The sequence below is a fragment of the Monodelphis domestica genome, chromosome 6 (genome assembly GCF_027887165.1).
Source record: "Monodelphis domestica isolate mMonDom1 chromosome 6, mMonDom1.pri, whole genome shotgun sequence".
In the NCBI taxonomy this organism is placed as follows: domain Eukaryota; kingdom Metazoa; phylum Chordata; class Mammalia; order Didelphimorphia; family Didelphidae; genus Monodelphis; species Monodelphis domestica.
Window position 1 is genome coordinate 43,046,808 of NC_077232.1, and position 21,898 is coordinate 43,068,705.

A 21,898-nucleotide genomic window follows, 5' to 3' on the forward strand; every position below is an offset into this window, starting at 1 on the left:
AATATTTATGGTCTGACTGAAGTAAGCAGAACCAAGAAAAAAATAAACACAATATAAATGGAAATTTTGGACTTAAAAAAAAAATCACCAGAATGCTGTCAAATTACAGCATTCAAAAAGCTTGGCCCTGGAGAACAAATGAGGAAATGGGCCTCCTTTTTTTTTTTTACAAAGGTGAGGGACTCTGGGTATGGAATATTTTATAGGATCAGATTTAGCTTATGAGTTGATTTATATCCCCTCTCTGGGAAAGGGAAAGGTAAAAATACTTGAAAATTGAGGTTTTATAAAAGAGGAAAAAAAATGAAAAGAAAAAGGAGGCTTACCTTAAAGTTTGAATTCTTTGAAAGAATTGGGAGTTTTTTGGTCTATAGATAATCATAAAAGGTATAACAAAAAGATATATTGCAAATAAAAGTACACCTCTATAATATAAAGACTTAAAGAGTATGAAAATATACTTATGTTAATAAAATATAGCTAAAAACATATAACCCATTAATTCCCTCTGAGAATAAGCTCACCGCAATACCCACTACACTCAATCATAAAAACAGCTGCATCCAAGCAGTCAATTCACTATTATCATCTCATACAAGAAAAAGTAAATTTATCTTGAGTAAAAAAAAAAAAGAGAAGCAGGCAGATGGGCACAGTTGGCACCAGAGATAGAAATCACCAGAGCAGAGGGACTTCAGTGCTAGAAGAGATTTTTTAATGAAAAAGGAAAAATTCTGTTTGAGGAGTCTGGATTTTAATTATGAAAATTTTATGTTGGAAAAAAGGGCTACAAAAATGGAAATTTTGTATCATATATGATTGAAATGATTTATTATATGACAGATGCCATGCTATTAATTCATGTTATTTTTTTCTCTAAAAATCATTTGGAGTACCACTGGTGGAGTAGTGTAATTCCACTTTTAACAAGTGTATTTTAAATGTACTGCTTAATTACATTTTGATTTTAAAATATGTAAAAGAACTAAGTGACCTACTTAAGATCAAAGAGACTTCTGAAAATGACTAGTATGATACTCTGAACCCAAAATTTGTAATGGAGTAATAGGTAGTGATGACAACAAAACATTATTGGAAATGGCAAAAACAAAAAAACTTCCTAAAAAAAATCATATTTAGAAGTACTACAAGATAATACTGAGGATTTTGGCTTTTTTAATTTGCTATATCTTTTGAAAATATTTTGGATTTTTAAAAAAAGAAAGGAAAAAAGAAAATATTTGGATTCTTCTAAATGCCACGGTTTCAATTCATAATTCAAATTTCTTTTTTATCTTAAGAAAAATTGGGCAGCTTTAGCATATTTGATTGATAATTTCCCCCTCTAATTACCTTTTTAAAAATTCCCTTATAGTATACTGACAAATATTCACAAGTTAAACAGGTTAGTCAAGTGATTTCTTCTATGATCCCAGAAGAATTAAAAAAATGGATGAACTCTCAAGAAGTTATCGACTCCATGGTGATTTTCAGCATGGTGGCTTTGGTGCCAAGCAAATCTCACAACCCAGCCTCTATCTACTGTAGGATTGATACATTTTATTTAAAGCACATGAACACTACTTGTGTTGGTGGAAATAAAAGTCAGCCAAGTGTTTGCTGCGATGTATGTTTTAATTCAAAGTGAGTCTTGACAGTGATACACCAGAAATTCTTATTTTTGACACTCACCAAAATAGTCACTTGGAAAACCCGCTTTTTGTGACAAAGTACAGAAGGCTTGGTCACATTGAAATCACTGAGAACTAGAGAGAAATACTATCGCAAACTCTAAGACACATTACAGCCATAAAAATTTTTTCCCAGTCCTTATTGTAATATTGCACAGTGCAACTGCTACATGACAAACTAGTGTAGCATAGAAATAAGAGCAAACCCAACCAACCAATGAGAGAGGGGGTGTGGAGGAGGGAAAGAAGGGGAGGAAGGGGAAGGGAAGAAAGAAGAGGGGGTGAGAGAGAATCAGTCACAAATCTACAAATTGTTACACAGGTAACAGTTAAAATTCAGTAATCAAGTCTACATCATTGGGCTTATATTTAAACATATCTTTCTACACCTTGCAGTGTGATTTAACTTTTACATAACAAAAATCAAGTCAAAATTAGCAGTAGAAATTTAAAACACTAAAATCAAAAGATTTAGCTGATACAGTAGCATATCTGATTAAACACCCTGAAAGATAAAAATTGATCAGGCATTTTTATAAAAATAATTTGCAAATTAAAAATAGTATGCAAATATGCAACTCTGTAGTCATGCAGTGTTTTATTTTAAAAAGCATTAAAACCAACAAATGCTTATATATAAATGGTTTAAAGAAGGGTAATATTTTTCCAGAAGTTTTTTAAAAATCCATTTGCTTAATTTAGATGAAAGAATTTTCAGAGAAAATTGCATTTTTTTCAAAATGCAAAAGATTTCCATGATTACAATCTTTACAGAGTAGCATACTTAACTGGGGGAATATCAGTAACAAATGTTATTGTGTTGTAAGACAACATTAAGGTTTTGAGTTCACTTGTCAATGTAACATCATCACAGCCTTACAACTTAAAACATGAGAAAATAAAATATATCAGAGCAGTGAAAGTTGCATGGCCCCCAACAAAAAGAAAACAGTTACTGTTGGTATCCCCAACACAACCATTGCCAGCAATGGATTTTGCATTGAGAAAATCTGATTCCCAGGACCAAGAGGCAGAAGAAAATCTGATTCCTAGGACCAAGAGGCAGAAATCAAAATCTGCTAGATTATATAAATAAACTAAGACTGTGAAGGCACATGACAAGTTCACTTAAAAATATTTTCTTGACTCCATAAGTTTATGCTTCTTTATATGTGTAAATTATATTTAAATTCATTTCAGGATACTCATTTTCTGATGTTTTATATACAATTATCTTTGTATAAAATGCATAGAGTTGATTACTAAAAACACTGAAACTTGTGGGAAAAATTAAGCTCCTTCATTTTCAGTGTGTCTAAAAATGTACTGCTGGTATTATTTTGTGGTCTAATACTGTTGTTTGTTTTTGTTTAAAAATCAATTTTAGGCACATTTAATTTCACCTAGATATTCATTAAATAAAACACTGCTTGTGTTAATGGAGTAAAGAAAAATATATCCCTTATTAGGTTACTGACAATTCGGTAAGACAGCTGTACTAGTGGTATGAAATTCATTCATTTAAAGAAATGCTCTAATTTCAAAACATTTGGGGAGTTTAAACTCAAATGCTTTGTTTGCACTGTTTATTCCAGTAAATGCTCTAAAGACTGTATTCCAGATTTTGTCTCTTAAAAAGAAAGTTAAGTCAAGCCTGCAAGATACAGCTTCTCAAGTGTCTACGCAATGCCAGTATGAAAACATAAAAATAATTAAGTTACATTGATATATCCCATTTATATGCAGCGATGAGCTCAAAAGTTAATGTTGATAAAATACTGATGCAAGTAACACACCCCAAAATAACATAGGCAATCATCTTCCATCATTTACAATACAGTAGTTACAATGACACTCCAAACAAGAAAGCAAAATATAAATCAAAATCCCACTTCTATTTCATTCAATCAGACTTATACAGAAATTAGAAAGCTAAATAAGAACTAGTTGATCATCTAATTTCACAGCTATCTGAAGTGGCAATCCTTATATAGCAGCTTATCTATGATACATTCAAGATAAATGATACGATTTATTACTTGCCCATAAGCTAAAACACAGCCTCATTTTAATATCTTTCCCCAAATCCCATTCCTAAACTATGATATACTTGAGGTCTATGCAAAAAGTAGCTACCTTTTTATAGGAAATGGATGATTAAGTCTTTGGTGCTGCAAAAGCAACTTCATTTAAACAGAATCACACACACATACACACACCCACAAAAAAAAAAATAGAAGAAAAAGAAACCCAAAACACACTTTGTAGGGAAAAAAAAGCACATAAAATTTCTTGTCCCTGACGGAATGTATTAAATTAGCACACACCACCAACAGGCTAAAACAAACACCATTGTGTAAAACGGTTAAAAGCTCTCACATGCATAAATGAAAGATTGCACACAAAGGACTCACATCTTTTCAAGCTTCAATAGTAAATATTCTGCTACTATTTATTAAATACTGCATGGTTTGCTCAAGCTAAGATGAAACCACATCATGAATCAATGAGCATTTTGTATTTCCTTTCATTATCTAGTCCAAGTCATGCCTCCTGCACCTCTAAACATTTTAGGAAATCCACTTAGACATGAACACTTCCAAAATAAACTCCTTACACTGTATTGAAGTGCCACTAAACAGTACAAAATGCTGAGTTGTGACAATTTACTTAGCAACTACCCATAAGATACTCAATCAACTTTTCTTAAGCATTACTAAACTGCTTGCTTTTCTTGAAGCTAGATCACACAAAAAATAATTAAGACAGCAGAATTTGGCTATAGCAAAACATGCTGCCTTCTTTATAAGGGAAAAACACCCACTACCAAAATCTACACCACACAAAACCAAAAATGAACATCACTCTATCCAAAAAAATCAGCAGATCTGAATCGTAAGTGCTGCAGTCCTCAACATTTCTATATATGGAGTAACATTAACAACCTTGAATATTTAAGGCACTATGTGTGGGAACGGTTTACAATGCAGCTGAGATTATTAGGACGACATTTAAGAGCAATGTCTAGGCAACATTTTGCCCATGCAAGACACATGCAAATGTGAGAACAATAGCTCGCCTTTTTCGCTAAGTGACCCGACATTTAAATACCAAGACATAGATAAGAACACAGACAGTTTACTTGTCCACTGTACATCTGACACGTGTGCATCTGTTGCTCTAAAGCTGTACACTGAATGGCTTCCCAAATGTAGGCATGTCTTGCACTAATTATAGAAGGCAATTTTATAAAAAATAACAGGAGCAAAACTGGATTTCGGCTCCCAAGAGTCACCTGTCTAGAGTAACTATAGAAGAGAACATGACCAAAGACAAGTTATACCAAATGTGCAAAACACATTAAAAGTGAGTTTTTTTTTAAAGCTCAAAGTTGTTTAAATTGCACCAAAGTCTACATGATTCAAAAAATAATTTTCTTGTGCCATGGCTAATATTTATTAAATACCATGTTTTTGTTTTTAATCAAACATTTGCATCACTGAACTTCCTTAATATACTGTACGAGTTCTCACATATATGGATATTGGCTAAGTTTTGTTGGACTCAGTGGAAATCCAGTGTAAGTAGGTGATGCTGCAATGTAAGAATGTGGTGGGAAGATTGGTTTGTATTGAGTCTGATGAATGGTTGGGGAAGGGAGCAGACGGGGATTGATTCCCACTGGGACTTGATGAACTATGCCATTGGGATGAGAAATACTGTAGGCTGGATGCTGTAATATGGGTCTTGAGGTACACGGAGAGGCTAAGAGGTGGGTAACTGGTGCAGCAGTAGCAAGGGGTGCGGCCGGTGGGTAAGGAAGAAGAGCAGGCTGCCCTGCGCGGGGTGTAGTCCCGGCCAGAGGGGCACGCACCGCCGTATGATTTGGACTCCCCTGGGACAAGGCGAAGGGGTGACTGCTAACAGTAGCTGGGACATAAGCTTGCTGTCTCCGATGTCCATAGTTCCCATTCCACTCTTGATGCCCAGATCCAAAGTGTTGAACCTGTCCATGTAGAAAAAAATAACTGAATGTTATACATAAGAGTATAATTAATTGTAGAAACAGAGCAAAATGGAGACATGTATTCACTGAATAAGACAGGAATTGTCAGTGGAAGGGGCCAAAAAAATCATTCCCAGAGGGTTAACCCTATGAGCTAATTATCTTCAAAGTTAATTAGGCAAGTCCTTGGATACAAGACACACAGTCCATTCCCAGGTCTACAAGAAAGAAAAACATTCAAACCTGGCAGAAGAGTTTGTGCTCCGATGGCATAGACAGGATAGCGTGCCAGAGTAGAATTTTAGTGTCCATATGTTAATCACTGATTAAGCAGGGACAAGGGATTTAGAGCTCTAAGGAAACCTGGGGAGATGACCTAATTCACATCCCCTCATTAAACAGACGAAGAAACTGAGGACTTTGGGGCTTGGAAATAGCACAACTATAATGGTTAGGTTCATTACAAATTCATGTTATCCAATCTCAACTGGACCCTCACCACAACAGGGAAGTCCCCCTCTTCCTCCTTGATTCCATATTTTACTTCCCCAAAAAAGCTATCTGAAATCTATTTAGCATCACTCCTCACACCTGAGTGTTACATCTTATTTTATATATATACATATATAAAAAGAGGCCATTCTTACTTGAACTTATTATTCTCCAATTCTCTTCATATCAAAATCCCTTGAAATCGTCTCCTATTCGCTTCCTTATTCCCTAGTTTATGGCAAAGAGGTGGTCCTTTTTCTTGCCAAAGTCAGACTCTTATATGTATACTGGATCTCATCCCCTCCTGTCTTCTCCAGAAGACTGCATGTTCCTTTATTCTCTATTCCTTCAAATCTTCAGCCTCTTACTGTTCCCTACATTTCAAATATGCTTAAACCTTCCCCATCCATAAAAAATACTTTGATTCATCTTCATGCCAATCCTCACCTCCTTTTCCCAGCCAAACTCCTGCCTCCATTTCCTTCTCCTTTTCCTCATTCCTCAAAACTTTGTAATCTAACTTCTAATTTCATCATTCAACTAAAATGGGTCTCTCCCAACTGACTAATGATCTTACTGGTTTTTTCTTAGTCCTAATACTTTTAAACTTCCTCCTAGATAGTCCCCCATCAGGGTTTTTAGGTACAATCTACTCTCTTGGTTCCCTTCTTCCATCCTGGCTGATTCATTAATTGTAACTACTGGCATTTCTCAAGTTTCTATCCTGGACCCTCAGGTCCACGAAGTTGGTAATTATCCTGGACTCCTCACTCCTGTTCACCTCCTATATCCATTGAGTTGTATGTCTCATATCCAACTCCTGTCCCTCCACTCACACAACTACCACTTTACTTTAAGCCCTCATTCTTCTTGCCTAAATGATTACAATGGTCTCCTAATTAGTATCCCTTCTTCAAGTCTTGTCCCTCTCTAGTCTATTCTCCATACTGTCTCCAAGGTAATTTTCCCTATTATCACTTCCCCACTCCACCAACACCACCAGATACCTAATGTCTTGAAGCCATAAACTCTTTTATTAAGTAAAGCCCTACACAACTTGGCCCCAACCTCTCTTTCTCAAGACTCCTTCTCCCATAACTCTGTGACACAGCTAGAATGGTCTTTTCTCTTTATTTCACACATAACATTCCAGGGCTTCTCTTCAGGCCTTCCATACCTGGAGTAGACTTCCCCCTTCCAGGAGCCTCCCAGTGATCCTCTCTTCCTCCTGGTCAGCTTGGGCGCCATTTTCTGCATTAAGCCTTTCCTGATCCTCCTAATTGCTAGTCCTCTCCCTCCCAAATTACCTTGTCTTTAACTATGTTGTATATACTTCTATTTATTCATTTTACACTGGCTTATATTATTTTATATATACTTCGTCTTCCCTAAGAACATCAAGAGAATAGGGACTGCTTCACTTTTTTTACTTATATTTCTACTGCCCAGCAAAATTCTTGGCATATAGTATGTGTTTAATATCTGTATTTGGACTGACTGTTGAGTGTGACCAAAGTCACATAGGTAGTAAAAAAAACACCCTAAAATTCTTATATATATATATATATATATCTTATATAGGGGTTCACACTTCAAATCCATTATACCACAAAAGAAAAAAAAAATCTTGAGATATATAATTAAACACTAGATCAAGTTAAACATGTAACTATGTAATCAATGGCCTGACTACCAATAATGCAACCTATAGTAAGGAAATCAGAATTCTGAGATCAAAGTGAAACAAAAAATGAGAGAACAGAATGACAACCTAAAGACCAGAACTTCCTGTAGAAGTCTTTCAGATCTACTTAATCTAATCTTCTAATTATTGTGCCTATCATACATGAGTTAGAAAAGAAAAATAAATCTATCAATGCACTATATTTAGGGCCTTTTAACAAAGTAAGACATAGCTGATGAATTCCAATGTCAATAACAACAGGAGAGTTCATGAATAAACACACCTGACTAAAATTCAAATGTTGCTGCTGGGATGCAGTTGTCAGTTTTTGCTGACGGTTACTCATAGCAGAAGACTGGTTTAATCTTCCAGGGGCAGATCGACCTTTTCCTAAAGGCTGACATATGGAATCTGGCAATAAAGAAAATATTGCAAAGTTGGTACATTTTAGATTTCTTAGTAGTTTGCATAGTTACCCAAAATCTTAAAATTAAGAAACAAAAAGGAGTTTATGGGTATAACTTTCCAAAACTTACAATGGCACAGAAAAGTAGTGGAAAGAAATATACATCAGTAACAAGACACTTTCCTACAAAGAAAATTATTTGTACTTTTAAAAAGCATAATGAGAAGAGTCAGAGAGAGAGAGAGAGAGAGAGAGAGAAGAACCCAATTTACCTGTACTTGCCATCTGTTCATCTGAATCGAGTCTATTTTCCAGTCTCACTGGAGGTACCACCACAGTACAGACAGCTGGTTTGGTTTCTGTGTCAACAGTTGCTATTGACTCTGTATTTTGAGAGGAATCTTCTACAAAGCTGCTTTCTACAAATGGACTGTCATTTCCTGAAGAATCTGAGGTTGGGGAACCATCCACTGTATCACAGCCACTCTCTTGTTCATCATCTGACATACTAAAACAAATGACATTTTTATGAAAAACATTTTCCTTAACATTAGTAATAAACATAGCTTTTATGAAATCTAGGTAGCAATGAAAACACCGAATCACAAACACGTTACTGAGAATATGATATAGATTTTCATCCTATAGTCCAATTTCTTTACAGAATTTCTATAATATATCCTTATCAAAAAGTTGCATTAATTGAATATCTAGTTTTCCACATTTTTCTTTCTTTTAAAAAAGAGTACCATCTTCAATTCTGTGCCTTTCAATAATATCCTGAAGGTTTCATGGTGGAACATGAGCTTTGCCTTCAAGGATACCAATAGAAAACATAGAGAAATGGATAACTAGTGGGTTAAAATTAGAATGGAATTTGTTTAGATCAGCTGTAATCTAAATAATCACATACACACAGATACACTGTTACATATACACTTCTGGCCAGGATGGTTTCTCCCTTTTCTGAACTCCTAAAGAGCACTTATTTTATATACCAACATCAGACATGACAGTACATATAACTCTGTGTTTATTCCTTGTCTCCCTATATAGATTATAATCTAATTTAAAGTGAGGAACACTTTATACATTTTTGTAACTGTTAAGACAGCTAACATAGTGGCTTGCATGTAAAGTAACTGGCATTTAAGCCTATCTGCTCATTGAATACTGAGGAAAAATAAGACAAATACCTAAAAACAAAGTGGAAATTTGAACTTAAATTTTAGTTGCCACTAAAAAAAAACTCACTTTTTTTTTCAAGCTGAAGTCAATTTATTTTACTTAAGTTTAGGAACAGAGTTAGGAGTTATAGTAAGCTAGTTATGCTGGTATGGAGAGACTATCTACAGTATGCAATAGATATTTGTTGAATGAATGAAGCATTAAAAACAGGCCTCTGATCAAGAGGAACAAGCAAAAGGATATTCCTAGAAAAATGCCAATCAGTTACCACTGTTAGAAAATACAGCAATTCAAAACCTCTGTCAGGAGGCAATGGGTTAGCTAGTAACATCTTACAAAGAAAGTACATATTTTCTTTTTCAGTTTATCACTAATAGTTTGGTGTGTGTTTCATTCTTAAGGCAAACCAAAGTGGCCATGAAATCAAACGTGCTCATATGGTTTGTTTCTCTATACCAGTGTTGGTGAACCTTTTAGAGATCACATGCCCAAATTGTACCCTGAGTCCCCAGCATTACCCAGACAGGGGAGGGAGGAAGTGCTTGCACTGGGCTGCTGGACAGAGGGGGCAAGGCATGCGAAAAATGTCCTCAATGTGGAAAGGGGGAACAGAGCAGCCCCCTCCAGCACATTGGGGCACATATGCCATGCATTCACCAACACAGTCTATATTGTGAAAATTTATGTAGCATTTAATAGTACTTTATTTCTCACTCCTCTAAACCAATTTAGTAAATTTCCACCACTAAGTGAACTTTTAAGAAAGTTGTCTGATCTAGTTTATTTGAGAGAAGTTATCAGTATGGTAATAGAAAGTCAGCTTGCTTTAGAACCCTAGTCGATCTGTGGCCAACACCACTAGGGTTCACACTTCCCAAGTCTCAGAATTGCTTCTCAAATTCATTTTTATGAGACCTGACCTAGGTATGGCCTTTCGATGGAGTCTTCTTTACCTGTTCGGTCTTTTGCCAGGAGAAGGGCTGGACTGGTCAGAGGAACTGGTGCTTAAGGTGCTATCAGGGCTGCTTAGTGAACACATGCGATCAATATTCAAAGTGCTCTGACAAGCTTCACAATTTAGACTACCTTTACAGCTGAAACAGGAAAGAGAACACAAGTCAAACAGGTTACCTCTAAAAGGAAAAGCTGCTTATTCCCATGACACAGTTATGGAAACATAAAGGAAGTCCCCCCAAAGCCTGGTGATATCTGAAAGTCCCCAAACTGATGCATTCATCCTATTCAATGCTTTCTAATCTTTTTCCATTTTCAATTCTTTTCACGTGAAGAATTTCTAACATCATCAAAACAGCAGGGGCACCTTATGCCATAGTGGGCAGTCAGGAAGACTTTTTTTAAATTTAAGTCAGTGTCCCACAAGTAATAGTTTTTCTGGATCCATCCCAAAGACCCTGGCAGACAAGGAATATTGCTGGAACAAGATGATTACCTTCTTTCCCAATACTCAAGGAACATTCTCTCTAAGGACCATACTAAAGCACACTAGCAGTAATACACTGTAAAGACACTCACTTTCTGACAGAATGGCTTGGTGCTGCATCTTCCTCATCCGTGTCACTACTAATGGTGATCACACTCACTGCAGGGCTAGGGCTATCTGCAATGAGGATGGCTTCCCGCTGTTTATCTGAGACTGATGAATCAGGCTCCTTTCTCACTGAGGTTTTGCAATAATTTCTTTCTTCTTCCAAATTATGATTGTCCTGTGTTTCTGTGCAACTTACTTGCTCAACAGCTTTCATATTTATTATCTTTGGAGAAATAAATGCTGAATTGGGGATATTGGTATTCTGCAAAGAATTACTCCTATAAAAAAAATCAATCATTATTTCTACAGAGACTTATTTAGGAAATAAGTTCAAGATGTCTTAATAAACAAAATATAGGATCATGCATATAACATACATTTATATAGAGAGCTTATGACTTTACACAAATATAAAACACATCATTAACAGCAAATATCATGGTAAAGTACATTCATGACCAAATCAAAAGGCTATTTTTGTAGACATGATATTTGAATAACCTAAATTACTAATATCATAAGTGAATAATAGATCAAGAAGTGCAATAAAAACAATCTTACCAAGTGAAAGTATTTATTTCCTCTCTTCCTGGCTCCCATTCCATTAGTTTTACCAAAATACCTCTGAGAAATTAAGAAGGGAGCTGGCTTAGTGTTTGTTTTTAAACAAACAAGGTCATTTCTAACACAATACAAATGGCCCTTTGTGCCCATGCAAAATGTATTCCCAAAATGAATAAACCACCTACCCCACAATATTAAATACCAACCTGTTCTGACAGAGTTTATTTTTCTTTGTAGAAGCAGGCTGAGGCCAGACAACGTGTGCAATGCCCACACTGATTGGCTGAGGGGCTGAAAGAGTCAGCTGATTGGCTAGAAGAGGTGGAGGGATCACCGAGTTATAATGATTGCTGTGGGAAATCATTTTCCTGGGGAGAAATTTTAGAAATATTAAATAATTTCTGGAGGAAAATCAAATTTGAAAATTTCACAAAAATCTATTGTTTTTAACTTACCCCCAGTCTCCAAGTCTTTGTGGGCCTGCCACAGTCTCAGAAGTCAGCGCTACAGTAGAAGGTCCTACAGGTGTTACTTGCTGCCAGGTGGGTACTAGGATCTGTTGAGTTCGATTAGACCAAGTCTGCTAAATAAATAACCATTTGTGAAGCAATGAGTAATCCTTTATAATACTTTACACAAACTTAAAACCTTAAGAAAAAAAAAACAGTAACCTACAAGTGTCAAAATCCAATAATCTACAGAAGTATTTAATCATCATAAAGACCAATTTCCATAAGTTTTCATGGTCACAGGGCTAACAGATCTTTATAAGAAAAGGAAAGCAAATAAGCTTACAATGCTAAATTGACCAACCTGAGAAAGAACACCTGGCCGGATCTGTAAGGGCTGAATTGTTGGGGCCTGTGATACCAGTGGAACAGCATTATCTACCCTTAATGAATAATTGCCAGCTTTTGCAGGGTTTGCAGGAATACCTATGAAAGAGAAAGTCTTCATAAGAACTAAGAACTTATTGTGCTCATAATAACTACAATATAGAAAAACTAAATAATTTTTAAAATACCAACTAAACTCAATTTGATGGGATTAATAACCACCATATTAAGTTCTCTGCATACAAGCTTTTCATACCACTGTCAAATGCAATTTGTTAGAAAAGAGGTATCCACTTATTCAAACATATGATTAACAATTTCTCTTTCAAATCTATTTTTTGTTAAAAATATATAATGCAAAAATAAAATTTCACATTCAGCCCTCAAAAGTTTGTCATTTCTATGAAAAATGAGCTATTAAAGCTACTCTTTTTTTTCTTCTTTTTTAAAAGAGTCCTAAGAAGGAATCTGACATGTTGGATAGATTTCTTCTGGTTCAATTGCAAGAAACATGGACAAGAATTAAACAGGATGAGAATATTGAGTTATGATCTCTACTAGCAGAGGAAGTATCATACCAGTTAAGATCAGATCTACTGAAGCATTACAGCTTAATTTTACTTTCCAGTCTTCTGGCTGCCAAGTGAAAGGAAGATTTTTCTGACTGCCTCAATAATCCAATACTAAACACTCTTCTTTCCAAAATATATAATTCTTTACAAAAACAAAGCATACATTAGTTTTACCTTCTTACTATTTTACCCTTAAAAATTGTGACATCAGGATCTTCTTCATAATGTCTTATATGACATTTTTGTTTTTCAATTAAATGTCTTGTGAACTGGAAAGCATTTGGGGAAAGGAGGTTATTTATAGTATACTAAAAGGATCCTATTTGATTGTGAACTTGCCCTATTTTCTTCTTCTTCCTAAGATCTCTTTAACAAGAGTTCCCTATAAGATGTTTGAAAAATGGCGGGAAAACAAGAAATGACATAAAATTGAGACTGTAGCCAATCTGTCCTAATCTATTAAGAAAAGAAACACTGAGAGGCCAGTGATGAAAAGTGTCACCTCTTCTCTAACCAAAATGAAAATAAGGTAGCTGAGTTACTACTAGTAAGCGGGAATACAAAGAAAAGCTAGTTTCAAACACAAAGTATATAAGACATTAACAGATTGCAGATTAGACTTAATAAAGAGATTTTTTTTAACAGCCAAATTTCTTTAGCAAGAAGATACATGCATGATACTGAAGAATAACAGATCAAAGTAAGAGCACAAAAATTAATCAACAAGACATTATTGTTAATATGTCAAACACAGCACATCATTTTGTAAATATTAAGCATCAAAACAATTCCATGGGATCTCCAATTTACAACTAGAAGAGACTTGGAGTGACATTTCCTAAGATTGAACAAGATAATCAACTAGGATAAATCCATTTCTCAAAACCTCAAGTGCATCATGTAAGTTACTTTCAATATAGACTAGCAAATGCATTTCAATACAAGCCATCCTCAGAGGCAACAACTTATCATGTGACTTTCTGAGCAGCCTAGATAGTCAAAATTCTAAGTGTTTTCCATTTCTGTTAATCTTGATCATTTTGCTGCACATAGAAATCACAGACAGGAATCCCAAGGAGCACACTAACCTCCTATGCTCCCTGGTATCCTTTCCTCACATCATCTTATGTACTATGGCTTGAGGATATTCCACCTCTATAAAACTACTAAAGCCTCTGTAAGTATCTCATAAGTAAGTGTGAATTATTTTAAGGAAAATTGATAGAATTTTACTGATCTTCTTACCCCTTCCAAAAAGCATGTCTTGATCAGCAAATTCTCCAAGAAAGGGAATATAAGTACACCCAGGCACTGCAGGTACATTGCAGCAATGAATAATCTCTTCAGAGAAAAAAAGCAGAATTCACTTTGATAAGAGTAAAAAGCAGAGCCAACTATTCTCAAACCCACCATGCCAAAAATCACCAAGCCCTAAACTTCTTTCCAAAATTTATTATCTACAAAAAGTTTTCTTTGTCAAGCCTTGTCAAAGCTACTATAAAATCTGACTTTCTAACAATGGGTAAGTTTTCAATTTACTACAAATCTATTATGTTAGCTAAAATCCTTAATACTGGTTAGTTTGCCTTAATACTTAGAAAGCATAATCAGTGCTATGGTATAAATAGGAGAACTTTGTGCAATTCATTTAAATATCTGATAAGTAGCAATTCATAATCCAATAAGTGATAAAGAAATGACTTCAAACTGCAAATATCTGTGCAAGGCACATCACCAAATTCAAGTTAAGAAAGGTGCTAAAAGAAACTTGTTCCTAAATAATAACACACTCTTCAAATCTCATATCTGACTTAATACTCAATATTGAATAGTCAACATTGTCATTAAAGATTTAGTTATCTGTCCATCAAAATCCAATCAATTTCCATATTCCCCTAACTCTATTGAGGGACTTCCAATCTTCTAATCAACTAAATTTTATCCGTGGAGTTATCTCACTTACCCCAGGTCAAGTCAGTTGCCAAGTCTTCTCAATTCTAATTCTATAAGATCTCTTGCAAGAGTCTCATTGTCACCCCAACCCCCGAGTCACCTTCAGCTTTATAATTTGGGCCCATCACATATAATGCATGGTATTGCCAAACTTTTAAATGTAATTCCTACTAAGATCTACTCACAGATCTTGAGCTAGAGAGACCATCAGAAGCCTTCTAGACCAATATGCTCATTTTTATTTCCTAAGCTCTTTTTGCCACATAATTTTTTCCTCTCTTCCACCCGACCAAAGAAAAAAGCCTTTGTAAGACATATGCAGAGTAGATAGAAACAAACATTCCCATGGTTATGTCCAAGAATTTCACTCATTTGGGTTTGAGAGACCATAACCTCTCTATTAAAAGGAAGTTAGCATGTTTCATGATGGATAGTTAGGATTGGTCACTGCATCGATAAAGGTTCAGAAGTCCTTCAAAATTGTATTTACTTCTGTAAACTGTTTTCATGGTTTTGCTCACATTACTCTGTATTAGTTGATACATGTCTTCTCAGGTTTCTTTGAAACCTTCCTTTTCATCATTACTTTCCACTACATTTATATGGCACGATTTGTTCAGCCATTTCTTAAGTCGATAGGCACCCCACCTCCCTGCCTTAGTTTCCAGTCTTTGACACTACAAAAAATAAAGGTGATAAAATTTTTGTGAATATGAATCTTTTTCCTCTTTCTTTTATTGCTTTGACATATAGGTCTATTGTTTTCCAGAATAATTGGACAAATTCACAGTTCTACCAACAGTGCATCAATATGCCAGTTTTCAGTTTTCCCATCATTATTTTTCTTTCCTTCTTTATCAACTTTGTCAATCTTCTGGGTGGAAGGTAGAATATTAGAGTTGTTTTAATTAGCATTACTCTTCTTTTCAAATAGTTGAAGACAGGTTCAAGGTAGCACAAATGAGGCCCAGATGGGTTAACTGAGTTGCCTAAGACCATAGGACTAACACTATATAAACAGCTGGAAGCAATCAATCTCAGACAACCCTCTAATTACAGATAGGAAAATTAAGAAGTCTTTCAATGCCGTACCCAGGTTAGAGGTGCAATTTGAACTCAGGTCCTCTGACTTCAGAATCAGTGCTCTCCCCATTCACTCTATCTCCAGACTATCCCTTTCCAACTCCACTTTAGTTGCTAAATAGCTAAAAGCTGAAGTCTGACCATGTCCTCTCTCTCTGCTTCAAGTACTCCCTAGGGCCTCTAAGATCAAATACAAATTCTTCTGCTTGTCATTTAAAACTCTTTAGAAGCTGGTTCCAACCTGTCTTTCCAGACTGATCCTGACCCATCCCCCTCACTCATTCTATTTCAAGCTAAATTGGCCTACTTACTGTTCTCTAGACATGACATTCTCTACCTCTTCCCTCCTTACCTTTGCATATTGTTCTCTACTCTATACTGTTCCCCCTCCAAAATCCCCCCCACCCCCAGGGCTGAGCTCAGGAGCTTCTAGCTCAAAGAGGCCTTTCCTGGATTTCCTCATTATCATGCCTCCCCATCCTTGAAATTGCTTGGTACTTATTTGGTGTGCACCTGTTGCTTTTTCCTGGTAAAGGCGCATCTCCCTAGCATAGTGCTAAGCACATGGTAGGCATTTATTAAATATTTAAACTTAATTGCCCTAACTATGGTATAGAGTAAAAGAATTCAGATTCTAAAAAAAAGATATATTTTTATTGAATTTTTGTTAATATCTTAATTATTACAACCTATTAGAATAAAGAGCACAAATATAATATAAAAATACATTTCTTGATTGAAAATAATTATGAATAATGCTTTTCTATTACCACATAAACTGATCCTGCCATTTGGTGATAAAAAACAATTGCACATACTAAAGATCACCCAGCTCAGTGGATTGAGAGCCAGGCCTAGAGATGAGAGCCAGGGCTAGGTTCAAATTGGCCTCAGACACTTCCCAGCTATGTGACCCTGGGCAAGTCACTTAACCCCCATTGTCTAGCCCTTTCCACTCTTCTGCCTTGGAACCAACACAGGTATTGATTCCAAGAAGGAAGGTAAGGGTTAAAAAAAATGACAACATTTTAACCTGGATTTTGTACAAGTATTTCATAACAAAGAGTCAGTCAAGAAGATCTAGCCTGAAGTACTACTTCACATGCCTATTGGCTATGTGACTGACCCAGAAAAAGTCACTTGAACTCTCAGACTACAAGGTGCAAATGAGGGGTTAATCTAGTTCTCTCACCGGGAAGCTCCTATACCAATGTCATCACAATTCCATTTCTTATGCTGCTCTCTAGAATCACAGATTTCTATAACTAGGAGTCTTAGAAAGTACACAGTCAGTCCAACTTGATAATTTTAGAGAAGAGTTCTTTTAAAGCAAATTCGGTGCTCTTTTCTCTACAGCATACTGTCAAGATTATATACCAAGTAGCTTCTGGGGGCCTCCATACTACTCTTATTCTAGGTTCCCCCTCTGATATAGTCCTTTAGGTTTTCTGCTGCCATCAGTGAACAAATCAAAGAGATTCACAGCTTGTGGGTTGAGAAGTGGTCTGTAACTCACTCAGAACTCCACTATATCTCCAGGGGACTTGAAGACACAATGTTTACACTAAGAAACACACTAAGTAAGGCAAGATTAATTTAATCCAAGAGACTGCCATCTAACAGAGCAAATCTTGCAACAATAAATTATGGGCTCCTAACAGCACTTCTATGATATTTCAAGGCTCCCCAAAGCTCTGGAACCAAAATTGTTACACTACACTATAATATAGCTTCGGCTCTAATAATACATCAACAGGCAAAATGAAAAAATTTCCAGACTTCAAGGTAAAAATTTATGTTGAAAACATGAAAATATGTCAAGTTTTTCCTTGGAAGCTCAACTGTATTTGTGTTTAGAGAAAAAACTTAAAAGGTAGACTCAAAACTCCCAGGTTTAACTAATGATGCATATACTTAAGTTTTTTGTGTGTTTTTGGTTTTTTTAAATAGTATTTCTCCAGGCATCCAACAACTTGACTGCTTGAGATTGTGAGAAATTACAGTTCAACTCTTATGCTCAACTGAAAATTATGAGGAAATATCAGATTTGAGATTATGTCTCATAACACGCATTGCTATAAATAATCTTTTTACCACCGGTGATAAATTCAAGAGTACATAATCAAGCATTCTAAGGATCACAAGATTAAAAGTAGTTTCAAGTTGGATTTTAAGCAAACATTTCATAGTTTAAGGTGGCATCATAATGAATTGTCCAATATAAACTGCAGTGCAGCACATAAAAATTTAGCACTTCCTCACATAAAGAGTTATATGGAAATAGAATCATGGCTAGGCTGAACAGGTAAATTCTATAATTTTACTACCAGAAAAATGATTTTAATATACCTTAAAATATATGCTTTTATTTAAATAGCTATAATATAGTTAAAACTGACTTGGAAAACACAGAGAAAATTGATTATGTGATACTTGCAGACTTTTGGTGATTAAAGTTAAACATTTAGAACTGTCTTCCAAATAAAGTAAGTTAAAATGAAGCAAACATATGTTCCAAGCTTCAGACAAATCTACTCAGATCCTTAAACTAAAATGCTTGCAGTTCTAGATAACATATTCATTGCATATTAATATATCCAATAAGGTAACATAAAATAAAAAGATATACCAATTAGATAAATAACATTCAATTAAAATTGCCTCTTCCTTGCCTTTAAATATAAGACATGTACATAAAACGAAGGACCAGAAAAAATATTATTCCATTTTTTAAAACTGTCAAAATATTTTGCCCCATGATTAAGTTTCTGCTTGGATGTACCTCCTTTTTCACTAAAATTCCAAAGCATAGGACATCCGTTAAAACATTCAAAAACTATTTTATAAGTACTTACTCCATTAATGTAAATTTTTTGAGGCTCCCTAAAAATTAGTAGGTGATCTACAGTTACTCTGGTCTGAAAACTGATCCTTTTTGCAACTAATCTGGAGATAATCCTCTGCAAAATTGACTAGGCTAGTCCTTAGAAAATAAAAATAAGAGTTGACCAGTGGGCCTTTGAGAACCTCCATACTACAAGGAGGTTGGATTCTGATGGATAGCATCAATGAATACCATGTACAAATTTGAAAACCTAGAGCAGTGATCCTCAGAACACACATGGCTTTCAAATACACATAATTCTGCCAAATTATCTACAAGCTCTTCAAGATAATTATGTGGAACCAGACTATAGAAAGTAATGAAGATTTGTGGCATTTTTGGTTAATGACAATAGCTTAAGGGTCAAAAAACTGATCACAATAACCCATAGCCATAAAAAGCATAAAATAAAAGTTCAAATATAAAACTATGCTGAGAAATTATGGAATACAAGCATATGCCAAAACCAGAAACATAACTTAAGGGTACCATACCTTGAATTGATGGGGGACAGATAATCAATGTCTGTTGGGCAGTCCCAGTCTGCACAGGCACTCCATGGTGCATAACTGAATGAGCAGATGTGGTTAATGCCTGAAATATTCAGAGTGAAATAGGCTGGTTCAAATCAATTCTCCCATAATTATATAAGTATAATTTTTTAAAAATCAGACTATTTCCTAAGAGTTCAATTCTTATGGAGTGACAAATGTGCCTAGTAGTAAGTATAACAGAAGCTGATAAAACCCAAAGCCAGAAAGTTAAATTCTAAATGAACTAGAAAAAAAAAACCTGGGAAAGGTGCTTTAAAACAAGAATAAAGACATGAAAATTTCTATATATATTTCTGAATTTAAATTTGAATAATTTTAAAAGAATATGGAAATATAAATTCTTAAATTAAGTAATTTTATTCTTACCTGACTTCTTAATGTGCCTATTTTGGTGAAATTTGTAGTTAGACTAGCAGTACTGCCTGAGGCAACTGGTCTCATAAGTGAAGTTTTATTGCGATTATTTGTATCATATGAGTTTGAGTGAGATTTGCAAACATCCATAATATGAAAACAAGATTTTACACTGCAAAGTAGAAAAGTAAATATAAGTACAGTTGAGTGTATAGTATTTAAAACAAGTGTACAATAATATAAGATCCCAAAAGACTAAGAAAAAAATAGAAAGCTCACATGCAAAGAGAAAGCCAGTAAGAATGTAAAAGAAAAACAATTTCCAAAGAAAAAAAATTCATTAAAGCATACAATAAAAGATTTTAAAAGCCATAAAAGCAATTTTATTACTGTAATCTTTTTGAAGATAGTAAAATAGTAATAACTATCTTGCATCCAATCATTGTTTCCCTAGAAAAAGAACTCCTTCTGAATCTCTAGATATGTCTGAGACAATTGTCTGATATGTGTTGGAATCTTGATAGTTTTAAAGCTTATGAATATAAAAAAAAAGCTTATGAATAAAGAAAGCAAGGTGTGATAATAGAGCTTGGACTTGGGAAAATCTGGTTTCCAGTCCCATTTCTGAAACATACTTCAAACAAAACTAAGTTTAAGATATTCATTGTAGAGGGGATTTCTTCATAAGGAGATGGCTACATTAATTAAATCACTTTCCCCCCTTCATCTCCCCAACCCCTACCCCAAGCTCTTAAGTACAAAGGACTCTGATATTGTATGGAGTTTTTCAAATGGGCTATCTGTCCTCTGCACCTTCTCCCATCATTTTTTTTAAAGCAGTAGCCTGAATATTATTGTCCTAACTATTTAAAGGCATAATTATTTCCATGGGGTCCCATATAAGCATCTTTATCCCTTCCCATACTTCAGGTTCCATCATTAAGGAGGCCCAAGGTATGAGGAAAGGAAAGAGACCTCGAGGACTTGACACTAACTGATATCAACAGCATCCAGAAAAAGTCCATAGTTAAAAGCATCAGCCAGCATCCCTGGTCACACAACTGTCAACATCCTCATACATTTGTATATATGAAGGTATATGTGTATATTTTTGGATTTAATTAGATGTATGATCTTAGGCAAATAACAAGGCCATAGAATTTGAAAAAACTCTAGCCATTGTCTAATCTTGGAGTCAGCAAATTAAGGCCTAAGGGTCAAATCTGTCTAACAACTGTTTTGTATGACTTAAGAACTAAGAATGTTTTTACATTTTTAAATACAAAATTGCGGACCCCTGATAGTACAATCCCTTCAATTCATAGATGAGGAGTCAAGATAAGTGACACATCAAATATCATACAACTATAGTGGTGAGAGCCAGAAAATGAACTTTTTAAAAAATCACAACACTCAGAGCTCTATCCACTATACTGTAAGATTAAAATTAATATCTAATAACGCCAAGTATTATATAAGATGTATCACTTGAAGTAGAAAAAAATACAATAACAGAAGTAAATACCTGAGTAAAGAAAGATGAGAAAAATTCTCCTGCCTGGCACTCCCCCCACCTCCACAAACCGAGATCAGGGGAAAAAAGAGCAAAGGGTAGGGCTACATCAAATTATATCCTTCCTATGTAAGGATATAGGTAAACATGTAAATAGGATGCTGGGATTTAAGAATCCTGGGGAGCAGATTCTAATTACACAATACTTAAGTACTTAAAGAAATTGGCCACAAAGGATTTATAACAGGTGATTAAAAGGATTATTCAGCAAATGTGGAGTTCAGAATAGATGAATGCTAATATTTCTAGGAAAATGGCATCACATTTTTTTCCAGAAATACTTCAAAAGTATATTGCTTAGAACATACTGGTTGCTATGAGGAAAATCTAGAAGATGTTTCATGTTAACAAAAGGATGATTCAATGTCTCAACTGGAGTGATTCTCAAATCGGCATCAATCAACAACATTTTCTTCAACAGACTAACAAATTCTCTTCTATCAGCTTTCTCCGCCAAAAGATCACTTCCTTCTAAATCCATCACTGTGTTCACCTGAAAACAACAACAA

General features: G+C 35.0%; 1 protein-coding gene across 11 annotated transcripts in view; it reads right to left on the reverse strand.

Annotated features, from left to right (window-relative positions):
• Positions 1-1,616: 1,616 nt before the first annotated feature.
• Positions 1,617-21,898, reverse strand: part of HIPK3 (homeodomain interacting protein kinase 3) — a 97,816-nt gene continuing 77,534 nt past the window's right edge. For 5 of the 11 annotated variants that reach the window (XM_007497239.3, XM_007497241.3, XM_016423476.2 and 2 more), the window contains 13 exons: positions 21,698-21,882; positions 19,829-19,988; positions 19,403-19,502; positions 14,234-14,329; positions 12,394-12,515; positions 12,036-12,163; positions 11,787-11,948; positions 11,578-11,640; positions 11,001-11,294; positions 10,421-10,561; positions 8,552-8,787; positions 8,157-8,284; positions 1,617-5,697 (listed from right to left, as the gene is read on the reverse strand). In XM_007497239.3, the coding sequence (XP_007497301.2) occupies positions 5,221-5,697; positions 8,157-8,284; positions 8,552-8,787; positions 10,421-10,561; positions 11,001-11,294; positions 11,578-11,640; positions 11,787-11,948; positions 12,036-12,163; positions 12,394-12,515; positions 14,234-14,329; positions 19,403-19,502; positions 19,829-19,988; positions 21,698-21,882 (2,292 nt within the window). In that variant the 3' untranslated portion in view covers positions 1,617-5,220. The remainder of the gene's footprint in view (positions 5,698-8,156; positions 8,285-8,551; positions 8,788-10,420; positions 10,562-11,000; positions 11,295-11,577; positions 11,641-11,786; positions 11,949-12,035; positions 12,164-12,393; positions 12,516-14,233; positions 14,330-19,402; positions 19,503-19,828; positions 19,989-21,697; positions 21,883-21,898) is intronic. The other 6 variants (XM_007497238.3, XM_007497243.3, XM_001368625.4 and 3 more) reach the window with 6 other exon arrangements.